This window comes from Aethalodelphis obliquidens, unplaced genomic scaffold, assembly GCF_003676395.1.
Source record: "Aethalodelphis obliquidens isolate GAN/ISIS:26980383/991018 unplaced genomic scaffold, ASM367639v1 scaffold130, whole genome shotgun sequence".
In the NCBI taxonomy this organism is placed as follows: Eukaryota; Metazoa; Chordata; class Mammalia; order Artiodactyla; family Delphinidae; genus Aethalodelphis; species Aethalodelphis obliquidens.
Window position 1 is genome coordinate 788,212 of NW_020838074.1, and position 24,962 is coordinate 813,173.

General features: G+C 37.1%; 2 protein-coding genes across 12 annotated transcripts in view; one reads left to right on the forward strand and one right to left on the reverse strand.

The window, feature by feature from the left end:
* Positions 1-11,881, reverse strand: part of SH2D1B (SH2 domain containing 1B) — a 37,196-nt gene extending 25,315 nt beyond the window's left edge. For 3 of the 6 annotated variants that reach the window (XM_027099203.1, XM_027099204.1, XM_027099205.1), the window contains exon 1: positions 11,630-11,881. In XM_027099203.1, the coding sequence (XP_026955004.1) occupies positions 11,630-11,778 (149 nt within the window). In that variant the 5' untranslated portion in view covers positions 11,779-11,881. The remainder of the gene's footprint in view (positions 1-11,629) is intronic. The other 3 variants (XM_027099206.1, XM_027099209.1, XM_027099207.1) reach the window with 1 other exon arrangement.
* A 132-nt stretch (positions 11,882-12,013) lies between these two features.
* LOC113616052 (SLAM family member 5-like) overlaps positions 12,014-24,962 on the forward strand; it is a 34,378-nt gene continuing 21,429 nt past the window's right edge. For all 6 annotated transcript variants that reach the window (XR_003431202.1, XR_003431204.1, XR_003431203.1 and 3 more), the window contains exon 1: positions 12,014-12,305. Coding sequence is in view for 3 of the 6 variants with exons in the window: in XM_027099213.1 (XP_026955014.1) it covers positions 12,264-12,305 (42 nt within the window). In the remaining 3 variants the exon portion in view is untranslated. The remainder of the gene's footprint in view (positions 12,306-24,962) is intronic.

The window sequence follows — 24,962 nt, forward strand, 5'->3', positions numbered from 1 at the left end:
GCAGAAGCTCCTATAACTGGTTTCATCTGCCAAGACAGTAAACTAAAGCAATTTCACATCCCTGGAAGAGATTTCTATACTAAGGGCACCATCAAATCATGAAATGGACGGTGTGTTGATTCCTACCACATTCTCATTTGACTGACCTATTGGCCAGTGCAAACACCAGATATATCTTGAAGAATGACTATGGATTATTACAACCTTAATCAAAGGTTATTGTATTTTCAACTGCAGTTCCAGATGTGCATATTTTTGTGGATAAAATAATCACAGATCTGGCATCTAGATCTAGGAAAAGCTTTGCTGTAGATCAAACAAAAGCAATTTATCTAACTATCTAGCTAAAATTCCTAATAGCAAAGTAGTCAGAACCAGTTGCCTTCATTTGATAAGAATAAGAGTACACAGTCATGGCCTTATCACACAGATGTGTCAGTTCTCTTTCTGTGGCATAATATAACACAGAAGGACATTGATTATATTAATATCCTATAAAATATGATGTTGGTTCATTTCTGGGTCTGGTTCTATTGATTAACATTTCTCCTCTTTATGGATTGTAATTCCTGCCTCTATTCATACTTGGCAAATTTTGTTTTTGTTGTTTTTAGGCCGCACCATGCAACATGTGGGATCTTAGTTCCCCAGCCAGGGATCGAACCCTTGCCCCCTGCATTGGGAGCATGCAGTCTTAACCACTGGACCATGAGGAAAGTCCCCATACCTGGTAAATTTTGATTTGATGCCAGAAGTAGCAAATTTTATCTTTATGGTGCTGGATATTCTCATTTTCCTATAAAGATTCTTGAACATTTTTCTAGGGTGTAGTTAAGCTACTTGGAAATAGTTCAATCTTTTGGAGACTTGTTTTAAATATTTTTTAGGTGATACAAGAGCAGCCTTTAGTTCAGAGCTAATTCTATCCCACTACTGAATCAGTATGCTTCTGATTATTCTAACTGAGGTCCATGAATTATAAAATTTTCTACTCTGGTGAGAATACAAACTATTTCCAGACCAGCGTGAGCTCCAGAGATTGTTCCTTTGGCTTTTAGGGTGATTTTTTTTACCCAGCCTGGTTATTTACCTCATGCACATGAGCTATTCAACACTAAGCTGAAGATTCAAGGAACCCCTCTGCAGATCCCAGGAGCTCTTTCTTAGTGTATCTTTTCTTCTGTGTTCTCACCCCCATAAACTCTAGGCACCTTGGCCTTCCTGGACTCCTAGCCCTATTTCATCAACTTAGGGAGACATAAGGCTCTACTTTGGTAGACAAGGACATTAATACAGTTGTTGTTATTATCTCAGATGTTCAAGAATCTAGAGAAAAGGAGCTTGCTAAGTAGAAACATGGATGATATTAAAGAAACACCCAAATTAAACTTCTAGAGATAAAAACTACATTGTGTAAAATGAAGAATTCACTGGATGGGATTAGCAGCAAATTTCACATTACAGCAGACAGAAATTAGTGAACTTGAAGACAAAGCAATAGAAACTATCCAAAATGAAAATCAGAGAGAAAAAAAGACTGAAAAAAATAAACAGAGAACCTGTGAAATGTGGAACAACTTTGGGTAGCCTAATATACCTGTAATTAAATTCCCTGAGTGGGAACAAAACTATTTAAAGAAACAGCAGACAAAAATTTTCTAAGTTTGATGAAAATTATAAACCCACATGTACAAAAAATTAAATGCACCCCAAACTCAAGAAACACAAAGAAAATTACACAAAGGTACATCACAATCAAATTGCCTAAAACCAATGATAAAGAGAAAATCTCAAAAGCAATTGAAGAAAAAAAATACATACCTACAGAAGAACAAATATAAGGATGGCAAACTTCTTATCAGAAACGTTGCAAGTCAGGAGACAGTGGAACAAAATCTTAAGCGTATTGAAAGAAAAAATTAACCTAGAAATCTATATCCAGGGAAAATCTTTCAAAAACTGAAGGTGAAAAGAAGACATTTTCAAATACACAAAAGCTGAAATAATTTACACCAGTATATATGCACTACAGGGAATGTTATAGGAAGTCCTTTAGACAGACAGAAAATGGTACCAGGTGAAAATCTGAAACAATACTAATATTTCTCAACTAGGAGTGACTTCTGGCAATGTCTTGAGATATGTTTAGTCATCACAAGTTGCACAGGGCATTCCCCTCAACAAAGAATTAGCTGGCCCCAAATTTCAATAATGCCAAGGTTGAGAAACCCTGGTACATACAAAGGGAAGAAGAGTACCAGAAATAGTAATTATGTGGGTAAATAAAAAAATATTTTTCTTATATTTAAAATCACTTTAAAAGATAATTGATTGCTAAAAGTAAAAGTAATAACAATCTACTGTAGGGGTAATAAAATATATAGAAATAAAATGGATGACAATAAGAGCACAAAAGCTTAATTAGAGTGTGGGAGAAATGAAAGGATATTATTGTAAGGTTCTTGTATTATAGGTGAAGTGGTATAATATTACTCAAATATAGGTTATAATAAGTGAAACATGAATACTATAAATACTAAATAAACTACCAAAAAACAAAGAATTTTAGGTAGCAAGCCTGCAAAAGAGATAATTTGGAAATAATTTAAATATTCAATCAATTCCAAAGTAGGCAGAAAGGGGAAAAGAAGAACAGACAGGACAAATAGAAAATAAATACCAAGATAGTAGATTTAAACCAGTCATATTAATGATCACATTAAATACAAATGGTCTAATCATCCCTATTAAAGGGAAGTTATTGTCAGATTGGATAAAAAAGCAAGACTCAGGGGTATGATTCTTACAAGAGACCTGATATAAAAATGAAAACACAACTAGATTAAAAGTCAATTGCTGGGGAAAGCATATACTATTAACACTAATAAAAAGAAAGCTAGCAATATCAGCTCAGAACAATGACTATAACCAGGAATAAAGAAGCGGGGTTTTCAAAAAGATAAAGGGGTCAATTAATCGAGAGGATATAACAATTCTAAATGTTTATGCACCTAAATGTTTGTTTCAAAATACATAAAGCATACATGTTTTTCCCAAAAAGATATACAAATGGCCAACAGGTACTTTAAAAGGAACTCAGTATCTCTAATCATCAGGGAAATTGAAATCAGAATCACAATGAGATGTCACCTCACATGTGTTAGAATGATTATCATCAAAAAGACAAGAGATATCAAATATAGGTGAGGATGTGGAGAGAAGGGAATACTTGTGCACTGTTGGTGGGAATGTAAATTGGTGCAACAACCACTATGGAAAACAGTATGGAGGTTCCTCAAAAAAGTAAAAATTATGATCCAGTAATCCCACTTCTGAGTATACAGTCAAAGGGAATGAAAACAAGATATGAAAGAGATATCTGTACTCCATGTTCATTGCAACATTACTCACATAAGCCAAGATAAGGAAACAACCCAAGTGTCCATCAACTGAGGAATGGATAAAGAAGATGCGGTATATATAAACAATAGAATATTATTCAACCATGCTAGACAGAGAAAGATAAATGCTGCATGGTATCACTTACATGTGGAATCTAGAAAATTTAATCTGTTGATTAACAGACAAGAAACAAAAATTCATACTACCATTTCAGTTGATGCAGAAAAAAACTCTCAGCCCTACTAGGAAGTGGAGGGCTAAAGATGTAGTTAGTGGGAAAAGATTGAATACTTTTACCCCAAGATCAGAGAATGACAAGGATTTTTTGCACTCATCACTTCTATTATACATTGTTTTGGAAGTCTTAGCTAGTGCAATAAGGCAAGAAAAAAATGGAACAGAAAAATTGGCATGGAAGAAATAAAATCATCTTTAATTGCAGATGGCATGTAGAAAATCATACAGAGATTCTACAAAAAAAGCCACTGGGCCAATAAGTGAGTTTAGCAAGGTTGCAGGATACAAGTTCAGTATATGAAAATCAACTATGTTTTCATTCACTTGCATTGAACAAGTGGAAAGTGAAAATAAAATAATTAAAAATTTTAAATCATTAAAATCTGATATCATTTAAAATAACATCAAGTGTGTGAAATCTTCGGGATAAATTTGACAAAAGATGTACAAGACCTGTTACAAAACATTTCTGAGAGAAATTTTAAAAGATATGAATGAATGAAAAGATTAAACTATGTTCATGGATCAGAAGAATTAATATTACCATGTTAGTTCTCCCCAAATTGATCTTTAGATTCATGCAATCTCAATCTAAATGTCATCAGTCTGTGTGTGTGTTGGTGGGGGGGAGTAGATGAAAAGCTGAATCTAAAATATGTATGGAAATGCAAAGGGACTAACATAGCTAAAATAACCCTGAAAAAGTTGGGTGATTTAAACCATCTTATTTCAAGATTTATTATAAAGTGATAGTAATCAACACAATACAGAAGTTGCATAAAGACAAAAAAAAAAAAAAAGATCCATGGTGAGAGCTTAGAAATAGATCCCAACTTATATAGTCAATAGTTTTTGTTTTTTACAAAGGCACAAAAGCAATTTCTTGGTATAAAGGATAGTCTGTTCAACAATGAGCTGGAACAAATAGGTGACCATATTTAATAAAACACCAACCCCAACCTTACCCCAGATTGCAAAAATTAAATCAGAATAGGCTACACTAAATGTGAAAGTTAAAAGTATACAACTCTAGAAGAAAACAGGGAGAAAATCTTTATGAATTGCATTAAGCAAGGGTTTATTATACACAATACTGAAATCACAATTCATGAAAGAAAAACATGATAAATTTGACTTCATCAAAATCAAGAACTTCTGTTCTTTGAAATATACTGCTAAGATGATGAATAAAACAGTTACAAGTCAATACAGAATGTTTTAAGACTTTTAACTTCTGGCTTTCTCACTGGTCTTGATTGGAGTGTGCATCCATATAACCTTTTGTTGTACTAATTTGTCAATGTGTGTAAAAATGTTAAAATGTTTAGGGTATTATCCTGAGGAGAGAGTTGGGCAAACTCTCAAAGATGAAAGCACAAAAATGTTAATCTTCTCAAATTACATTGGGTCCATTGGACCAAACTGGAAATAACCTAAATGTATAGTTATATATAAATTATGATATATGCAATCAAAATAGTAAGCAATCATGAAAGGCTGATGTGTATTGGCTTTCTTTGAAGTGGAAAGATACCCATTATACACTGAAAAAAAGGGTTTCAGATGATCATATATATAATGAATCATTTATGTACATATATAATATTTGCTTATACATGCATATGAATAGAGAACAGTCTGGAGAGATTAGAAAAGGTGATTTCTGAGTGGTGAGACTGAGATAATTTCTGCTCTCTTTTTTATACCTTTCTCAACATTTGATTTTTCTAAAACAACAAAAAAGTTTGAATTTTTTTTTTTTCTTTCTGAACTCAAGTCTTTCCAAAGATCTCAGAACCTGAGAGCTGGAAATGACTCTTGGGTTCTCTCTCATTCACTCTTTCTGTTGTTTCTTCCTCAGTGAGGACCTGCCCTAAGTCAGGGCTTGGGTTCTTCTCATCTGCAGCCTCCTATATATGACTACAGAAAGTCCCTCCTTTGCCTTCATAACTGCAGGTGAATTCCTTGCATCTCCGAATATCTATTCCATTTTGACTCTGCTGATTATAAAGCCAGACCCAGTTCCAACTTCTAACACTCACAATGTCACCTACACAGACAGTGTTTTGCACATTGGTGTTTTCATGCTCTATCAGGCTGTGAGATCAAGTAACATTTCCTGTCCATGGTTACCACATACATAGCTTTCTGGTCAGTGCTATATGCTGCTGGGCCAACTCTCCTCTGTGACTTCCTTCCTTTATTTCTAACCTTCTCCATAATATCTTCATTTAGATCTGTGAAATCATGAAATTTGGCATATTGGCATTCTAACACAACAAAGAAGAGAGGGTAGCTCATTTCTAGGAAGCAGAATGCAAATTCTACATATTAGGATCTACTGCCAAGCCCTCAAGTCCCCTGCTTGAGCACTTTATAACACAGTTCCAAGGGGACCACATTGAACACATTTCAGTGGAACTGGGGACATTGATAAGAGAGGGAACATAACAACATAGTAACAGTTTGACCTTGGACACTTTAGTTAATAAGAAGCTCCATTTCTTTTCCCACAAAATAGAGATATATCACCTATGGAAGACGGCTTTGCAAAAGATAAATGAGGTAATTGATGTAACATGCTTAGCACAATTTTTGACTCATAGAAAGCACCTTCATAGTGGCTCTTGCTGCACAGATGTAGAGAAACAGTCTAGTGCTTGTGTTGTAGATAGTTTTGGCTTTGCTTACTTAGGGTTGTATACTGGAATATGAATTGCTTTATGTGACCTTCTCAGAGGAATCTTTCCTGTACCCAACCTAAAGAAGACTATTTGTCCCTCCCTGTAATACCCCTCTGTTTTGTTTTCACTGTATTGTCTCCTCTCACTGGAATGTCATTTCATGAAGGCAGGACTAGTGCCTGTACTGTTTATCACTGTCTCACCAATGCATAGGAACATGCCTGGAACCTAATAGGTGCTCAGTGTGTGCTTGTTGAATGAGTGAATGAAGCTTCTAGTCATCCTCCAAGTCCCAGCTCCCATGTAGGCTCTCTACTCCTTGATGAATGAATCACTCCTTGCTCTCAGTCATCAGTTATCACACACGTCACAGTGTCCTTTTACTTCTTTATTTTCCCCACTAGACTCTGAGCTGTGTTGAAGGCATCAACTGAGTGTCTACCATAGTGCTTGACATGGGAGACTTTAAATAACTGTTGAACAATAACAACTGAATGGTCTGTCTGATCTTTGTGATAACAAATTTTCACAAGAATTATGAAAAAGGCCGTTTTGATGGGGACCATTTGATCTGAGCCTTAAGCCTGAGGGTGCCTGAAATTTTGTTTGCCTTTAAGTGACGTGGGCAGGGAAGAGGGTGAGCCCTGATCAAGTGCAGGTGTTTAACAAATATTTATTTCTGCCTCTCCATTTGATTAGTTATTATTATTTGTATTATATTTCTCAATGAATTTTGCTTTGAATGAATATATAAGCTAGCATGATGTATCACAGAGCAGTTGAGCATAAATGTCAATTTTTAAAGAGAATCCCAGTGTTGACTATGTACCCTGAAATCTTGACCAAGGTCTCTCCTGTCTCTATCACATCTCTTGCAACTTCTTCTAATCTCCATTCGCACTGCTTGCCCCACCGTAGCTAGTCCCTCACCATCTCCCATCTGGTTTGCCATCATCATCTGCCAGCTTCAGTACACTCTCCTTATTAGACTGGAGTTCCTAAAACTCAGCACTAATCTTGTCATTTCCCTGCTTAGAAACCATCCATGTTTCCCCATTAGCTACAGAATCATTCTTTTAAGACCCCATAATATTACCCCAAACTGACTTTTCCAAAAGTTGGTTTCCAAACTACCTTTCCAGAACCCTGTATGATTCTTACGTGTTTTAAAATATCCTATTTCTAGACCTATGTTCCTGCCTTTTCCCCAACCTACAATGCCTTCCATCCCATTTCTGTGTAACCAAATCTTATCCACTCTTTTAAATCCCAGCTCAAATACCACCTCCTCTAAGAAAACTTTCCTGCTCATCTCTTCTGTCCTTGAATTTGTATAATATTGTCTTACCCTTATTTTATTTACATGTTGAAAAAAATTGCAAGTCCCCTATTGGAATCTCCTTAGAATCTCCCCAGGCCTTAGCACAGTGTTTGAATAGGTAGTAGGGATTCACTACATTTTTATAAACATTTTTTTAAATTACCAAAGTAATGCATGCACATAAGCATTTAAAGTGTGAAAAAGTTATCAAATAAAAAGAATGAATCCACAACATTTTTTCCCTATTTACTCCTCCTAAATTCCCCAGCTGTAACCACTATTATAAATTTCTTATATAACTTTCAAAAATTGTTTATGAGTATACAAGGATATAGGCATACTTTTTTTTTTTTTTTTACACAGATGGGATCATACTTTGCATCTTGCCTTTTCCACACAACAATAGATCTTGGAGTATTTTTCATACCATATATGGATTTACTCAATCTTGTTAATGTCAATTTGCACATACTTATGCAGTAATAACTATAAGATACATTTTTATTAATGAAATTTTGAGTCAAAAGTTATACCTGTGCATTTTATGTTTTGACCACATTTCTATCCAGAGGCTGTATTTAGCATGTGCAAGCACTTCTGCTTCCCAGCAGTTGAATTTCCTCTGGGTATTTTCATAGTTTTAATTCTAAACCCTTGAAGAGGTAAAAATGGTATCACATTATTCTTTTTTTTAATATAAATAAATGTATTTATTTATTTATGGCTCTGTTAGGTCTTCGTTGCTGTGCGCAGGCTTTCTCTAGTTGTGATGAGCGGGGGTTACTTTTCGTCACTGTGCGCAGGCTTCTCATTGTCGTGGCTTCTCTTGTTGCGGAGCACGGGCTCTAGGTGCACAGGCTTCAGTATTTGTGGCACTTGGGCTCTGTAGTTGTGGCTCGTGGGCTCTAGGAGCACAGGCTCAGTAGTTAATAGTTGCTCCGCGGCATATGGGATTTTCCCGGACCTAGGGCTCGAACCCCGGTCTCCTGTGTTGGCAGGCGGATTCTTAACCACTGCGCCACCAGGGAAACCCGCATTAGTCTTTTAATTTGTGTTTCTTTAGTTATGAGTGAGATCTAGCATTTTTTTATCTTTCTTTTTCACATTCCATTTCAGAGAATCTCCTCCTCTTGCATTTTACCTAGTTTTCTATTGTTTTTTAAAAGCTTCGTTATATGTTAATGAAGTTTTGATTTTTTCTGTTGGTTTGTCAATAAGTTTTTTTTAACAACAGTTTTTTGTTATAATGGTCATATTTAGCAATCTTTTCTCGGTTTCTGTGTTTTATATCTTGTTAGGAAGTCTTTCTCAATTCCAGGAATATTTTTTAATAGTTCACGTTTTCTTCTAGTACACACAGTTTCATTTAGAAAAATAAGTTCTGTATTAGAACCAATTTGAATTAATTTTACTTCAAGAAGTAAGAAAGGGATTCAGGTTTATTTTTTTCTAAGTGACCAGCCAAGTGTCCCAACACAATTATCACTCATCTTTTCCTCATTGATTTGAAATGCTTTTACGTATATGCTAAATTCCATACGTATTTGGATTCATTTCTACCGGATTCTATATTTGATTCCATTGATCTCTCAGTACGAAACTCTTTTAATTACTGTAGTAGTTACTGTAGTTTTATAATGTATTTTAATATTTGGTATTAGTCCCCCCTTTTTTTTTGGCGGTACGCGGGCCTCTCACTGCTGTGGCCTCTCCCGTTGCGGAGCACAGCCTCCGGACGCGCAGGCTCAGCGACCATGGCTCACGGGCCCAGCCGCTCCATGGCATGTGGGATCTTCCTGGACCGGGGCACGAGCCTGTGTCCCCTGCATCGGCAGGCGAACGCTCAACGCTCAACCACTGCGCCACCAGGGAAGCCTCCCCTTTTTTTAATTAAATATTTTCTGGCTCTCTGGCAGGTTCCTTGTGTTTCATTTCCCACCTGGATAAACTTTACTATCTTTGAAGAAAAAATTTTAAATTCTGTTGATTTTTCACTGGAAATATACTGAATTTATGATTAATTATGGTGAACTGATATGCTTTCAAACTGAATCCTTCCCTTCACTGAAGTCTTCTAGTAAGCTCCCCAGTAGCTGTTTAATTTTGTACATTTCATATTACATTTATTCCTGGGTATTATTAATTTTGTGCTGATGTAAATGAGATGTGTTATTATATTTACTTACTGGTTATTGTTTCTGTATGAAAAAGCTATTGATTTTTTAGATTTCAATAATATAAGCAGATATCCTTATTGGATTTTCTTAGTTTTTAGTAGTTTTTCTTTTCAGTTAAATCTGTATTTCACAGGTATAAAGTCATGTCAACGGCAAATAATAATAATTTTGCATCTTTGTTTTCAATTTTTACATGTATTTCCTTTGACTAATTACACTTGCTAACATATCCTGGAAAATGTTACATAGTAGTGCTTATAATGAACATCTCTGGCTCATTCATGATTTGGGGGGTAATTCTTCTAGTGCTTCATCTGGCCTTTGTTTAAGGAAGCACCTCTCTAGCTCTACATGGTTAAGAGTATGTAAGTGTGTGTATGCATATGCACACATGACTGTGTGTTTGAGGGGTTGATGCTGAATTTTATCTAATACCTTTTAAGCAAATTTGAATCAGCTATGCAGTTTGTAACCTCTGACTTATTAATATGTAATTAAACTAATAATTTTCCTATCAGGGAACCATCCTTGATTTCTTGGATTGGACCATACTTGAGCATAGTGTATTTTCTCCATTAATGTTTTACTGGCTTCCATTTTGTTAGTAGTTTATTGAAAATTGATAGTAAATGAAATTGAAATTGGTCTGTAGTTTTCTTGTGTCTGTGTGTGTCTTTTTTCTAGAAAAAAAAAGTTTTACCTTCATACATAGAAATTGAAAAAAATCAGTAAGAAGACGAACAACTCAAGCTAAAAAATGGGTAAAGGATATGATTATGCAATTCTCAAAAGAGGAATTAACAATGGCTAAAAAAATATGAAAACACCCTCAACATCACCTGTGACTTGAAAATTCAAACTGCTAACACCTTAAGGCTGCCTTTCTTATATCTGTATTCCCGGTATCATATAGAGAAAGAAATATATCCCTGCCTATTCTGTTAGTAATGACCATCTCTTTTGTCCTTATAGCTCCCGAATTCTAAGAAGCCCTGAAGCGCATCCATGGAGACACTTGGATTTTAATTTCTATAACAGGTAAAGAAAAATTTCAGTGGTCTCCACAAAGACAAGAATCTTTAAAGACAGTAGATTTCCCCTGATACCTGTTCAGGATTGCTTTCTAAACTGGGCTAAACAAGTTCCTTCAGCAGTGTAGCTCTGATGCTCTGGCTTGGACCTGCATACTGAACTCAGCCCCTTTGAAACCACCAGATGAATTGTTGCACAACCAAGTTGTTTGAGAAATCCCAGGTCTCTGTTTCTTCATCTATAAAATGGTGGCTTGTCTTGATAGACTAAAAGCAGGATGAAAGGAGATGATGTACACTGAAGCCTTTTACAAATCCAACGAAATTTGAAATATTATTAGTATTTTAAGAATCACAAGTGGAGCCAGCAGAATCCATGTAAAAAGTTGGCCTCTCAGATAAAAATTTTATAAAGGGCACCTAGTCTTTTCCATACCAAATAAATCAACCTCTATAGGAGAGGACCTTTCTCACATGGCTACCTTCTCTGCCTCCCCGCTCTGCTCCCATGCTGCCTGCACTCTTCTCCTCACCAGCCCCATTTCTGCTGCTTCACAGAGTCTGCTCATTGCTTGTATGGCATTTGCACCAGGGAGAGAAGGGCAGGTGGAGGAGCTTGGACAGACACGTTCCTTCCATCCCCTCCTGGCAGTTTAACTATTTCTCATTCTGCTCATTGGGGCTGCAAAGTCAGCGAAGTAGAATTTCTTTTCTACTTGGTTATCAGTCCTACATTTAGCATAAGGTTCCAAATGTGTGGAAGATGAGGCTACTCACGAGACACAGAGGCACAGGACTCCGGGCATAGACTCACTGTCTCTTAACAGAAAGTTGCCGTCCCCCCCTTCCTTGAGCAACAAGGTCTCACAGTCTTGCTTGGACAGAGGGCCGTGGTAATAAGGCAGATCCATGGTGAGCCCTCTCATATCCCAAGTTCAGGGACAACTCTGAGGAGAGAAGAGGAAGCAGTTGGCCTAATAGAGCCTGTAGAAATACCTCTTCCTTCTCTGACTTGTGGGAGTGAGATGAGGTTACTTGTGGGACTCAGATAGTTTCACAAGATTCAGGAAATGTGAGAGGTGGGGTAGTGAAGTGACCAAGACTTTTCAGCCTGTAAATAGACCAAGTATGACTCATAGAAGTGGGTTACCCAAAGTGCATTTGGGTACACACCAGAATCAACGATATTTATGGCTCGAGCTCAATGCCAAAGACAAGCCCCCCAGAACTGGGTTGCAGCCTTGTATATCACCCTAAATCACCAGTTTTTACCTTCTCTGGCTCATGGCATCCCTTCCAGGGATCACATCACTGATTTTGGCTGAAATGGATGCCCATTTTCTGCTGAAGCTGCCTATGGTTATGCTATGCTTAGCTCAGAACAGGTGCTCACAAACCGTTCAGATGCTGAATGAATCCAAATATGTCCAGACTCAATGGAACAATTGAGAAGGTAAGATGCGTCTATGGGTCAAATGACATGAGAAATGTAAGACAGTAATGGGAATAGAAAGCAACTGGATGCTGTGGGGGGAGGATGGCTGGGGGGCAATATCCCCTGGCTAAGGCTCCTTGCCACTGGTGAACAAAGGCCATTTTTACATCCTCAAGCATCGTGCCTTTTGGGGAAGGAGCTGGTCCATGTGCGAGGGATATCTGGATATGCAAAATTAGTGCAGGGATACTTCTCCAGGTGGAAGAAAAGAATATATTAGGCTTGGGTTTGAAGAGTCTCAGGTCCTTTGAAGTTTCCATCCTGCAGGACAGTAGTGATGACCAAGGAAAGTCTATCTAGCCAGGGACACTTAGCCCCCTTTAGACAACCTGGTGTTGATGAGAAAAATCTCTCTTTTTCTGCTGAGCCTTTTCTACCTTGGTCAACTGATATGCTTGGAAAAGATGGTTTCTGTTATCTGAGAATCAGAATTAGTCTTAAGAGTAATTTCTGCTGCCTTTTTTCCCCAGCTTTGTTGAGATACAATTGACATATAATATTGTGTAAGTTTAAGGTGTGCAACGTGTTAATTTGGTACATTGCAAATGATAACTACCATAGCATTAGCTAATACTGCCATCTTGTCACATGCTTACCATTTCTTTACTGTTGTGAGGACATATAAGATCTACTCTTGTATCAACTTTCAAGTATATAATACAGTATTATCAATATTAATTGTAATCACCATGCTGTACATCAGATTCCCAAAACTTATTCATCATATAACTGGAAGTTTGTACCCTTTGACCAATATCTCCCCATTTCCTCCAAGGCTTTTTGAGCAACTAAACCATCCTACATAGTGTTGTTTTATGTTCAAATAAATCTTTATTTACAAAAAGAGACACTGGCATGATTTGGTCGCCAGCTATAGTTTGTCAATCCTTGATTTAGAATAGTAAAATTTTTAACTGAGTACATGACTGCCTAGCTAAAGGCTATTTTTCCTAGCCTGCCTTGTAGCTATCTGTGACGATGTGACTAAATTTAATGTCAATATAGATTAGCATCCTACATAGTATTACTTAATTAGCTATTAATTAATTAATTTCAGATAGAAGCCATGTAAACCTATCTATAATCCAACGTTTTAAATTGAATTACGTTTACTTAACTTTAACAATTACCATCACACAATGTCAATTAGTATGAACTATATGTAAATTTCTCTCCCTATTCACCTGCCTTATCCAAATATCTATAGGAATTTGTACATATCTCAAGTACCTCTCTATAAAAATAGAACTGTGTGCTCAGGACACATCCTTACTTCTCTTAATTCCTTCTTCACTCAGATGATTATTTTATCTTACTGCTTTGCTTACCAGCTGTCTACCCACTCTTGGGGATTTGTCTTACATTGAACTTTCCTGTAGCAGATTTTTGTTCTTCCTTGGAAGTCCCACTGCTCTGCTCTTGGTTTAATGTAGTGTAATGGAGTGACGCTAACTGAGGAGCTTGTATCAGAGAGATATGCTTTCAAACTCCAGTTTCTCTTGTGTGAACTCAGGCCATTTGGTGTATAATTTTTTTGAGAATTATGGCAGTTGAGGAGAGAACTTTTACTCATGAAAGAGGAAATTGGGTACTAAGCTTGGTGTGAGGATATTTTGGGGCATAACAGAGGAAATAATTGGATATACACTCAAGGTCTTTATCATCACAGGGGCTTTCATGCCTTTTTTTCCTGTTTCAAAACCCAGTCCCTTCATCCTCACTCATCATAAGAGAAATGAAAATTAAATCCATACTGAGGTAACATCTTTCAGCAATCATTTTCCAAAGAAGATATACTAATGGACAACAAGTACATGAACAGGTTCTCACAATCATTAATTACTAGGGTAATGGAAATCAAAATCAGAATGAGAAGTCATCTCACATATGTTAGAATGTCCATGATCAAAAAGACAAGAGATAGCAAGTGTTGGTGAGGATGTGGAGAGAAGTGAACACTTGTGCACTGTTGGTGGGAATGCAAATTGGTACTAGCACTGTGGAAAACAGTATGGAATTTCCTCAAAAAATTAAAAATAGAACTACCATATGATCCAGTAATTCCACTTCTGGGCATATATCTGAAGGAAACTAAATCACTATGTTGAAGAGACATTTGCACCCCCATGTTCAATGAATCATTATTTACAATAGCCTAGACATGAAAACAACGTAAGTGCCCATCAACGTAATAATGGATAAAGAAGATGTGGTAAATATATATACAATGGAATACTATTCAGTCATTAAAAAAGAAGGAAATCCTGCCATTTACAACAACAAGGATGGGCCTTGGAAGCATTATAGTAAGTGAAATAAGTCAGACAAAGACAAATACTATATGTAGTAATTTGTTGCAGCAGCAATAGAAAACTAATACACCTAACAAATCTGGTTCCCTCAGGAAGAAAATCCAGATTTCTCTCATGGAGGATGAAGCAGCTTCCCTTAACTTTTCTCTCCTCACTCATCTGTAGTTACATTGAAGAGTAGGATCCTATTTACTATGAATTAGCCCAGCAACCAAGCCTTGTTGCAGGAAAAGCATTTTAACGTCCTTTTCTCTCATACTGCTCCACGAACAGTCAAGCCTGTTCATCTAAATCAAACTGCATGAAAAAAAAGTTACCTAATGTTTACTTGCCAAATGAACAAATTCCTAATCACATCTTCTCCTAAAATTCATACTTACCAAGTTTACCTTTTATATGTGATTGGAGTGTCTCAGCCGCTTTTGAGATTTTTGTTTGCATTCTTCAGGGTTTTCTTTTTTCATTCATGCTGGACATGAATTTTCAGAGGACACTATCCAACCCAGTGTACTTTCCTACTCCCCTCTTCTTCCACCTCCTCTTCCTCTTCTAAACCTCAGAGTGGTTTATGAGATGAGCACCATCTAAATACAAACTGTAGAAATGAGCTCCAAGGCCCTGAGAGAAACTATAGAGCAGAGAAAGGATTTATCTCAGTGATAAAACTCACCTACAGATTCTGGCTGAAGATTAAATAACCTCAGATGAATTATTTGATTTTTTCTTTTGTTACTTCTGAGTATTTCAATTTTTAAATAAAGTGATGCATGTAAAACTATTTTCCATTATACAAAATAGTTGAAGCAGTAAGACAGATACATTATCTGTTTTCACCTCTTAGATGTCATGGATATGTTCATATTAATTTAACACCAAGTTATTATTTTCAATATTCAATACAATTATAACACAGCTTTTAAAATTTTATTTGATGAATGATAAGGAGAAAAAGTCAATCTGTGGTAGAGGGACTTTAGGAAAGCTGATAGTTCAAGATATGAGGAAATCAGAAAATAGGGGGAATTCAACATTGTAGTGACATCTACACACTGTTAGTAGATGAGTAACATCTACCACATTAAAAAAAAAAAACAGATCAATTAAGATAGTATCTAAACTAATTTAACAATTCAATGCCCTGTGTCAGTGTATCTCTTAGGATCCTTTTTGTTGCAAAAATAAGCTCCAACTCAAATAGCTTAAACAGGGATGAAATTCATCTTCCATCCCACTGGAAGTCCAGAGGAGGCATGGGCTCCTAGGCCAGTTGGTAAAGCAGCTCAGTGCCACTGTTGAGGACCCAGATTGTTTCTCTCTTTCCAGTTTGGCCTTCTCAGCAGGCAGCCTGGCTCTTGTGGTCCCAGGATGATTGTCAAAGGTCCAAGTATTCCATCCACACACCTTGTGCAGGTAATTGATCCTTCTGGCATCCCCAGGACCCCTGGGAAATGCTCTGAGAAGGTCAGGGAGTGCTGAGAAAAGGACACACCCATTCCTAGCACACGCACACACACACACACACACACACACACACACGCCCCACTGTCCACATAGGTGCTCTGGCCTCTCTCACTTCTTTTTCAGGTCAGGGCAGTGGCAGGTACTTACTGTCCAGTGATGTAAATTCTCCTGGGACAAGTGCCCCTTCGCCCTGTGATCCTGGACATCTTAGGAACTTGGCACATCCAGGTACTGTGCTATTCTAAAATATAGTGACTACATAGAAAATTTGAAGATCAGTAAGGCCTACAGATCAGGAGACCATTGCCATGGAAAAAACACCTTTTTTCTCACAGTTCCCAAGAGGAGGGGGCACATGGGAAAACATAGGTCACAGGCACAAGAGCAGAGAGGGTGGGGGGGAACTGAGGTCATAGCCTCTATTGTGGTTTCCCTGGGGAGGAATAGGTGAGGCAGGGTAAGCAGGTCTAGAATTGGCTAGTTTGTTTGTTTGTTTGTTTCTTCTAAGAAGTCTCTATTACTTGTCAGGTGCAAGTCCCACAATCCTTCATTCCAAATAAAACTAATTTTATCTGCATCTCCTCTAACTTACGTTCCTTACATCACAGGTCTTTTTTTCCTACACAGTATACAGAGAAGAGAAAGTGCATGTGTGTGTGTGTGTGTGTGTGTGTGTGTGTGTGTGTGTGTGTGTGTGTGTGTGTGTGGTGTATGTTGGTGCTTTCTAACTGAGAGGTAGTTTATTATCTAGTTGAATAACTGTTAGGTGAGAAATAGAATCTCAAACGGTAACCATGGATTACACTTGATATTAAAAACAAATGTCTTGGCAGTTTTAGGAACTGCTTTATGATTTAACTATCTCCGTTAGTAGTTAGACCATAGTTCTAAAGAGTTGAAAAGGATGAGCTAATTTTCTATCTAAGTTAATTAGCTTTATGCTCTTCTTTGGCCACATAACTTGAATTCAGTGAAATGTTTTGCTGGTCCATTTCTTTACTGGTATAGAGAATGTCAACTGAAAAAAAAAAAAGCACAATGTAAGAGCAGTGAGTTTCAGTTTTATACGAGGACCTTACTGAGGACTAGAACCTGGGAGGCAGCCTCTCAGATAGCTATGAGGAACTGCTCTGAAGAGGTGGGAGAGGAGCCAGGATATATATGATTTTTTGGGGGGTGGGGTGGGGTCTGGGAAATACATGTAGTCAAGCATACAACTATTAATGCTAATCATAAAGAACAGATATCTCAACTTAATGATTTTAGTGCTTTTTTATGTATAGGAAGATGCAAGAATCTGGGGTCATTGAAATTCTCCGCTAGACGTGCATCTTAACTATCTAGGGGCCCTTGTATCCAAAAGCACAGAATGCTTCCTGTTTCTAGAATTGGCTAGTTTGAATCATTTCAGTGGACTCTGGAGCATAGGGGTTGTTCCTAGTTGCCTGGTACCTCGCCCTGGGTGGTTAGGGCTGGTGGATAGTGGCTGGGAGTGTGAGATAATGGAGGTGGTTAGGAGTATGGGCTCTGGATTGGTTGTCTTTGCATTTGAAAAGTGATGCGAGCCGTTTAGTATCTCTAGGAACTGGCTAGCTCTGGTCAGGGCAGTCCCTCCAGAGGCTCAGCAAACCAGTGTGACTAACTCGAGGCAGTGAGCGCTCGGCATGGTTAGTCCTGAGAGGTTTTCTGGACACAAGACCATTGGTTCAATAAATTTAATTAATTAATGTCCACCCAAAGGCACTAATGGCAGAGGTCTAAGGGGTTTCTCCCAAGTGTAAAATGTTTTTCTTGGGGACTTCAGAGACGATGCAGCTGCCTGATTGGCTAACGTAGGAATAACTCCAGTGGTGTACAACACAGCTTGCAGTGGACCCCTCCCCAGCACTCGAAATTTAGGTAGAATTACCTCAATTCCCCAAGTCCGTGCCCTGGGGAAATTTCTCCAGCGTTTCTGTAAATTCCTAGGGACTTACTTTTTTTTTTTTTTTGGTACACGGGCCTGTTACTGTTGTGGCCTCTCCCGTTGCGGAGCACAGGCTCCGGACGCGCAGGCTCAGCGGCCGTGGCTCACGCACGGGCCCAGCCGCTCCGCGGCATGTGGGATCTTCCCGGACCAGGGCACGAACCCGTGTCCCCTGCATCGGCAGGATGTACTCTCAACCACTGCGCCACCAGGGAAGCCCGGGACTTACTTTTTTATGATCTCCTCTGCCTCCAAGTTCCTGTGCCTCACATTCTCTCCTAACACTGCCATGTGGGCCCATAGAGCAATACTGCAACACTTTTTCTAATGCCTTTCCCCGCCAAAATCAAAATTCACTCATAAGAAGGGATTGGTGAGCAAAGTAGAATTTACTGAAGATTTGCAGAGGAGGTAGGAGAGGAGAGGTTTGCCTTGCACACTCCACGACAAAATAACTTAGAAATATATTTAGACATTCTGATTCCACAGAGTGACTTTTCAGCCAACTGATACCCCAAAGAACTCTCTTTGACACCCTTGCCCCTTTCCCATAAGCAGAGTCTTGTCATATCTCCCTTCTTTGTACACAATGATATGCAAATTAGTCAATCAAACAAACAAGCAAACAAAAACACAAGATAAAAGGAGACAAAAAAACTCAAAAAAGATTACATTGTTGAACTGTATATCAAATATAGTGACAGGTTACATTTAATAAGATTTTGAATAGTGCAGATCAAAAAGTGTGACATGAATTACTAAATATTCTCCAAATCCTCCTAAATCAGAAAAAAATCAAAAGCTGAATAATTACAAGGTTGGTGAATGATATGAATCATAAACTCAAGTATATTAGTAATTATATTTAATGTAAATGGACTAAGTGCTCCAGGTAAAACATAAAAATTGATGGATAGGATTAAAATAAACAAAATCTAACTTTGTAATGTTTACTAAAGAGACATATAAAACATATAAACAGAAATTCTGAATGTAAAAGCATAGAGAACGATTATAACGTGTAAATATGAACCAAAAGAAAATTGGAGTAGTTATATTAATATCAGACAAAATAGAGCTTATGACAAAAGTATTAATGAACAGGTTCACCTTGTAATGAGACAGGTTTAATATATAACAATTTATAATATATCATATAATTATGAGTAATACATAACATTTAAAAATTTGCATGCACCTAGTAAGACAATCTTAAAATATAACTATATATATAACAATTTAAAATTTGCAGGCACCTAGTAGGATAATCTTAAGCTATATAATACACAATTGATAGACCTATAAGGAGAAATAGACGAATCCACAAAGTGAAATATTTTGACATACTCTCTCTATAATGCTCTCTTATGATAATGAATGTAGGCTATGAATAATTATCAGTTTTTTAAATCTTATAATATTTTGAAACAAGAAATACAATTTTAAATAATCTATGTATCAAAGAAGAAATAATAATGGAAAAAGGAAAATATTTAATATTGTACTAGAGGTTCTAGCCAGAGTGGTAAGACGGGGTGGGGGAAGATTAAAAAGGAAATATAAACACCATCCATCTTCACAGACAATATTGTTTGGACAACAAAGTCCAAAGAATCTACAGATAATTTGTTAAAATCAATAAGTGAGTTTAGAAAAGCACAAGATACAAAGTCTATGTAAAAATTGATTGTATTTGCATATAACAATAACATTTAGAAAAGTACACTTGAAAATATTTATGACACCATTTATGACATCAAAACACTTCAAGGACCTAAGAGTAAATCTAGGAAAAGATGTGTAAGGTTTCCAGAATCAAATTATAAAGCATTGTTTGGAGATATAAAGGAAGACCCAAATGAATGCATGGATAGGTATACAACTTGGAAGAATCAATATTGTAAAGATGTAAATAGCTCCAGATTAATATATATAGACAATCCCAGACAGTAACACAGCAGTTTTTTTTTAGTGTGGAAAATGACAAATGTTTCTGAAATTTATATGAAAATAAAAGGAATTACTACCAGCCAAGACACTGTTGAGGAAGAGGAAAGAGGTCAGAACTAATTCTACCAGATATTGAAATCTATTTATAAAGCTACTCCAATTAAGACAGTGTGGTTGAAGCAAAAGAAAGGCCAAATAGAACCATGGAACAAAATAAAAGCTCCAGAAACACACCCAGATGTATATAAACACTTATATATGACAAAAAGTATTGCAGAGCTATGGAGAAATGACAGTTTTTCAACAAATAGCGCTGGATCAATTGGCTACCCATGTGGGAAAGAAACGAAAAAATTCCAAGTGTATTGTAGACTCTCATGTGAAGTGTAAAACAACAGATCTAAAAGATACTGTATTTATAGAAGAATATCTGTACTCTGTACGACTTTGTGGTAGGGAAAGAAATTTTAAACCAAACCTAAAAGAAAGAACCCTAAAAGAAATGATAAGATGTACTAATGTGAAATTAGTACTAATTAGTACTAAATGTACTAATGTGAATTCCACTCATCAAAACACCTTTAAGAGAGTAAAGAAACAAAGCACAGAATAGGAGAGAATCTTTGCAAAACATTTAACAAAAAGCTCTTACCTGGACTATATAAAGAATTTATACAAATAAAAAGGAAATGACAGACAATTCAATAGAGAAATGAGCAAAGGAGTTGAAAAATATGTAACAATGTAACTAACAAACATTTGTGATGGTTTCAATTTCACTAGTAATCAGGCAAATAAAAATTAAAGCTAAAATAAGATACCAAGATACACCCACAAGGAGCAGTTACAATAAAAAGACTAATCACACTAGGTGTTATCAGTGGAGCATTGTTGTGTGGAACAATGGGAACCCACATATACTGCAGATGGATGGATAAATTGTGCAACCTCTTTGGAACATGGTTTTTTATTATCTATTAAAGTTTAAATATAGACGTACTCTATGAACCAGTAATATTCTACTCCTAGGTATATACCTTAAATAAATGAGAGCATGTAAGTGCAAATAAATAAAAAGATAGATAAATAAATAAATGTACACGGTGTTGATAGAAGTATTATTTACAATAGACCCCAGCTGAAAAAACAAATGTTCAGGGCTTCCCTGGTGGTGCAGTGGTTGGGAGTCCGCCTGCCGATGCAGGGGACACGGGTTCGTGCCCCGGTCTGGGAAGGTCCCACATGCCGCTGAGCGGCTGGGCCCGTGAGCCGTGGCTGCTGAGCTTGTGCGTCTGGAGCCTGTGCTCCGCAGCGGGAGAGGCCACAGCAGTGAGGGGCCCGCGTACTGCAAAAAAAAACAACAAAAAAAACAAAACAAAAAAAACCCAAATGTTCATCACTAGTAGAATGTATTAATAAAGTGTGGTGTACACATACAGAAGGATACCATATAGCAATGAAGATGAAGAAACTTCAGCTAGCCTCCACAACATGAATGACTGTTACAAGCATAATGTTAACCAAAAGAAGTCAGATGGAAAAAAGACATAGGCTGTATGACCCCATTTGTATAAAGTTTGGTTATAGGCAAAACTAACCTATGGTATTAGAAATCAGAATATCTGGTACCTTTCAGGAGAGATTGCATGTTGATATTGGGACAGGGCAATAGATGAGGCTTAAGGACTGCTGGTAATTTTTAATTTCTTGGTGTCAGTAGTGGTAACACTAATAGGCTCACTGTCTGGTAGTTTACTGAACCCTTCATTTATCATACGCACACTTTCCTGTGTTACAGTTCAGTAAACATATAATTAGAAAAATAATTCCCACTAAGAAAACTTCAAACCCAAATGGCTTCATTGAAAGGTTCTACTTTTTAAAATTTTTTTTAAATTGAGGTAAGACTGACATATACCATTATATTAGTTTCAGGTGTACAACATAATGATTCAGTATTTGTATACATTGTGAAATTATCACCGCAGTAAGTCTCATTAACATCTGTCACCACACACAGTTACATTTTTTTTCTTGTGATGAGAACTTTCAAGATTTACTCTCTAAGCAACTTTCAAGCATCACAATTTAGTATTATTAACTATAGCCGCCATGCTGTGTACTGCATCCCCATGACTTAATTTTATAACCAGAAGTTTGTGCTTTTTGACTTTCTGCCCCCATTTCTTCCACCTCCCTCACTCCCCACCTGTGGCAACCACCAACCTGTTCTTTTTATCTATGAGCCTGATTCTTTTTCAAGATTCCACAGATAAGTTTTTTATAGGATTCCACACATAAGTTGTTTTTCTCTGAGTTATTTCACTTAGCATAATACCCTCAGGTTTCATCTATGTTGTCGAAAATGGCAAGATTTCATTCTTTTTATGACTGAGTAATATGTATATATATATATAATATAATATATATATATATATGAATGGTTCCTGACTTACGATGGTTTAACTTACGATTCTTTGACTTCACGATGGTGCAAAAGTGATACACACTCAGTGGAAACCATACTTCAAGTTTTGAATTTTGATCTTTTCCTGGGCTAGCAATATGCTTTCCGGTGCTGTCCCCTGATGCTGGGCAGTGGCAGCAGCCGTAGCTCCCAGTCAGTCCACAATCACAATGATGCAGTGAAATGGTCAATACACTTAAAACCATTCTGTACCCATACAACCAATATGTTTTTCACTTTCAGTACAGAATTCAATAAATTACGTGATATATTCAACACTTTATTCTAAAGTAGGTTTTGTGTTAAGTGATTTTGCCTAACATAAGTGTTCTGAGCATGTTTGAGGTAGATTAGGATAAACTAGGATGTTCAGTGGATTAGGTGTATTAAATGCATTTTCGTCTTACAGTATTTTCAACTTATAATGGGTTTATCCGGATGTAATTCTATCGTAAGTCAAGGAAGATCTGTACCACACTTTCTTTATCCATTCATCCTTCAGTGGCTACTTAGGTTGTTTCCATATCTTGGCTATTGTAAATAATGTGCAATAAACATGGGGTGTCTGGCACAAAGTAAGTGTTCAATAAACGTAATACATTATTGTTAAATTTATGTATCTTGTGCTTTATATTAAAATCATGAATGGAACATTTAAAATTCCTTGTTATAATATAAAACAATTTGAGTTGATTTGACAAATGTGGACCTTGATGTTTTCTAGGTGGATATTTAGCTTTATATAGAAAAAAGATTTCCTATATTTGATATAGGTTTTCAATATATAGATGCTGGCTGGACCTCAGTGGATGACCACTCTAGATATAACAAGAAGGATGAAATCCTCTCTAATATTTGCAAGCCTTAGGCTATTGAAGTGCCTCCTTTATCAGCTCTGCAGTGGGAACTTTTATTCTCATTTAAGAGATTAGAACCCCATACGTCTTTTACAGTCCATTTGTCAATCTTTGGCTTGATGTTTTCAGTTGAGGTTTAAAGAAGACTATAGGCCTTCTACATTTCTGCTCTTCATGAAACTGCTAAGCTCTTTCTGACAAAGTTTTGGCCTTGTAAATGCAGTAAGAATCTGACATTATATTTTTGATGTTTGACTGCTGACAGTTTTTAAGCCTCACCTCATCCTTTTCCTTTCTGCCCCACAACTGGGCAAGTTGATCAAGCTGATAAGAAAGGCTGGGTATTCCTTCCTTTGTCACAAGCAAGAAGTTCAAAACACACAAGCCTCTGACCAAATGCAGGGACACTCATATCAGCCCCACTCTGATGTACTATGAAAACCCCAAGCCAGACTCCTTTGTCAAAGTTCATTAAAAAATATAAATAAAATCAATGAATCACGTAAGTAGTGATTAGTACAAGTTTATTGTGCACACCAAAAAGACAGTTTGCAAACTGGGAGCATTCAAACCAAAACATGGAATGAGGCTCGGAGGTATATTTCTATAAAGCAGCTTATATAACATGAAAGCAGTGAGTGTTTATTCTTTACAGTGATTTGTTAATACACGAATTTTCTTAAATGAACGGGAATTGGTTAGTGGTTACCTAATATCAATTTTGGGGAACTTAAGTTTCATTTATGATTCTCAAGAGGCATAAGCAAGAAGTGACGCAAGTTAACCTCATTTGTCTTGCAGAATAAGCCAGATTAAGCTTTGCTTGTTTGACTAAACTGGCTTTGCTTGTTCAGGGTTTTTTTTTTTTTTTTTTGCGGTACGCGGGCCTCTCCCGTTGCGGAGCACAGGCTCCGGACGCGCAGGCTCAGCGGCCATGACTCACGGGCCCAGCCGCTCCGCGGCATGTGGGATCTTCCCAGACCAGGGCACGAACCCGTGTGCCTTGCATCGGCAGGCGGACTCTCAACCACTGCGCCACCAGGGAAGCCTTGCTCAGGGAATTTTTAAGTCTGGTCTCTGTGTTTCATTTTAACACTTTTAATTGCTCTCTCCACTTTTTCAGACCAGTTCTGGAAGACTGTGCTCCTCTAGCCAGAGAGTCTCATTATAGAAGTAATAAGCCTTTCAGACCCTCTTGGTATATGTGTGTGGCACCATTAGTCTGACATTTGAACCACATTTGGGGTGGAAGTCCATCCTGTTTCTATAGAGTAAATGTAGGAGCTGTACATGTACACAGACCTCTGAGTCTGTGCTTAGTTCCTCAACAGCTGCAGAGGACCAGTATCTCAGGGGAAACCTGCTCACATTCTGTTCTGACGTTCATGCTTGAGTTTTCATTTTTGTTCTAAACAACTTGGAAAGTCACTTGGAGGAAATAAAATTGAATGCGTGTGTGTGTGATGTTATTTATGTGGCCTTCATTTTTCCATGACATGACCCATGCAGGGGAATCCAAGTCAATAAAAATACTTTAAGAATTTTCCATCTGGTAAATTGGTACAATATTTGGGCAGCAGGATAATTTTGTAAATGCATATC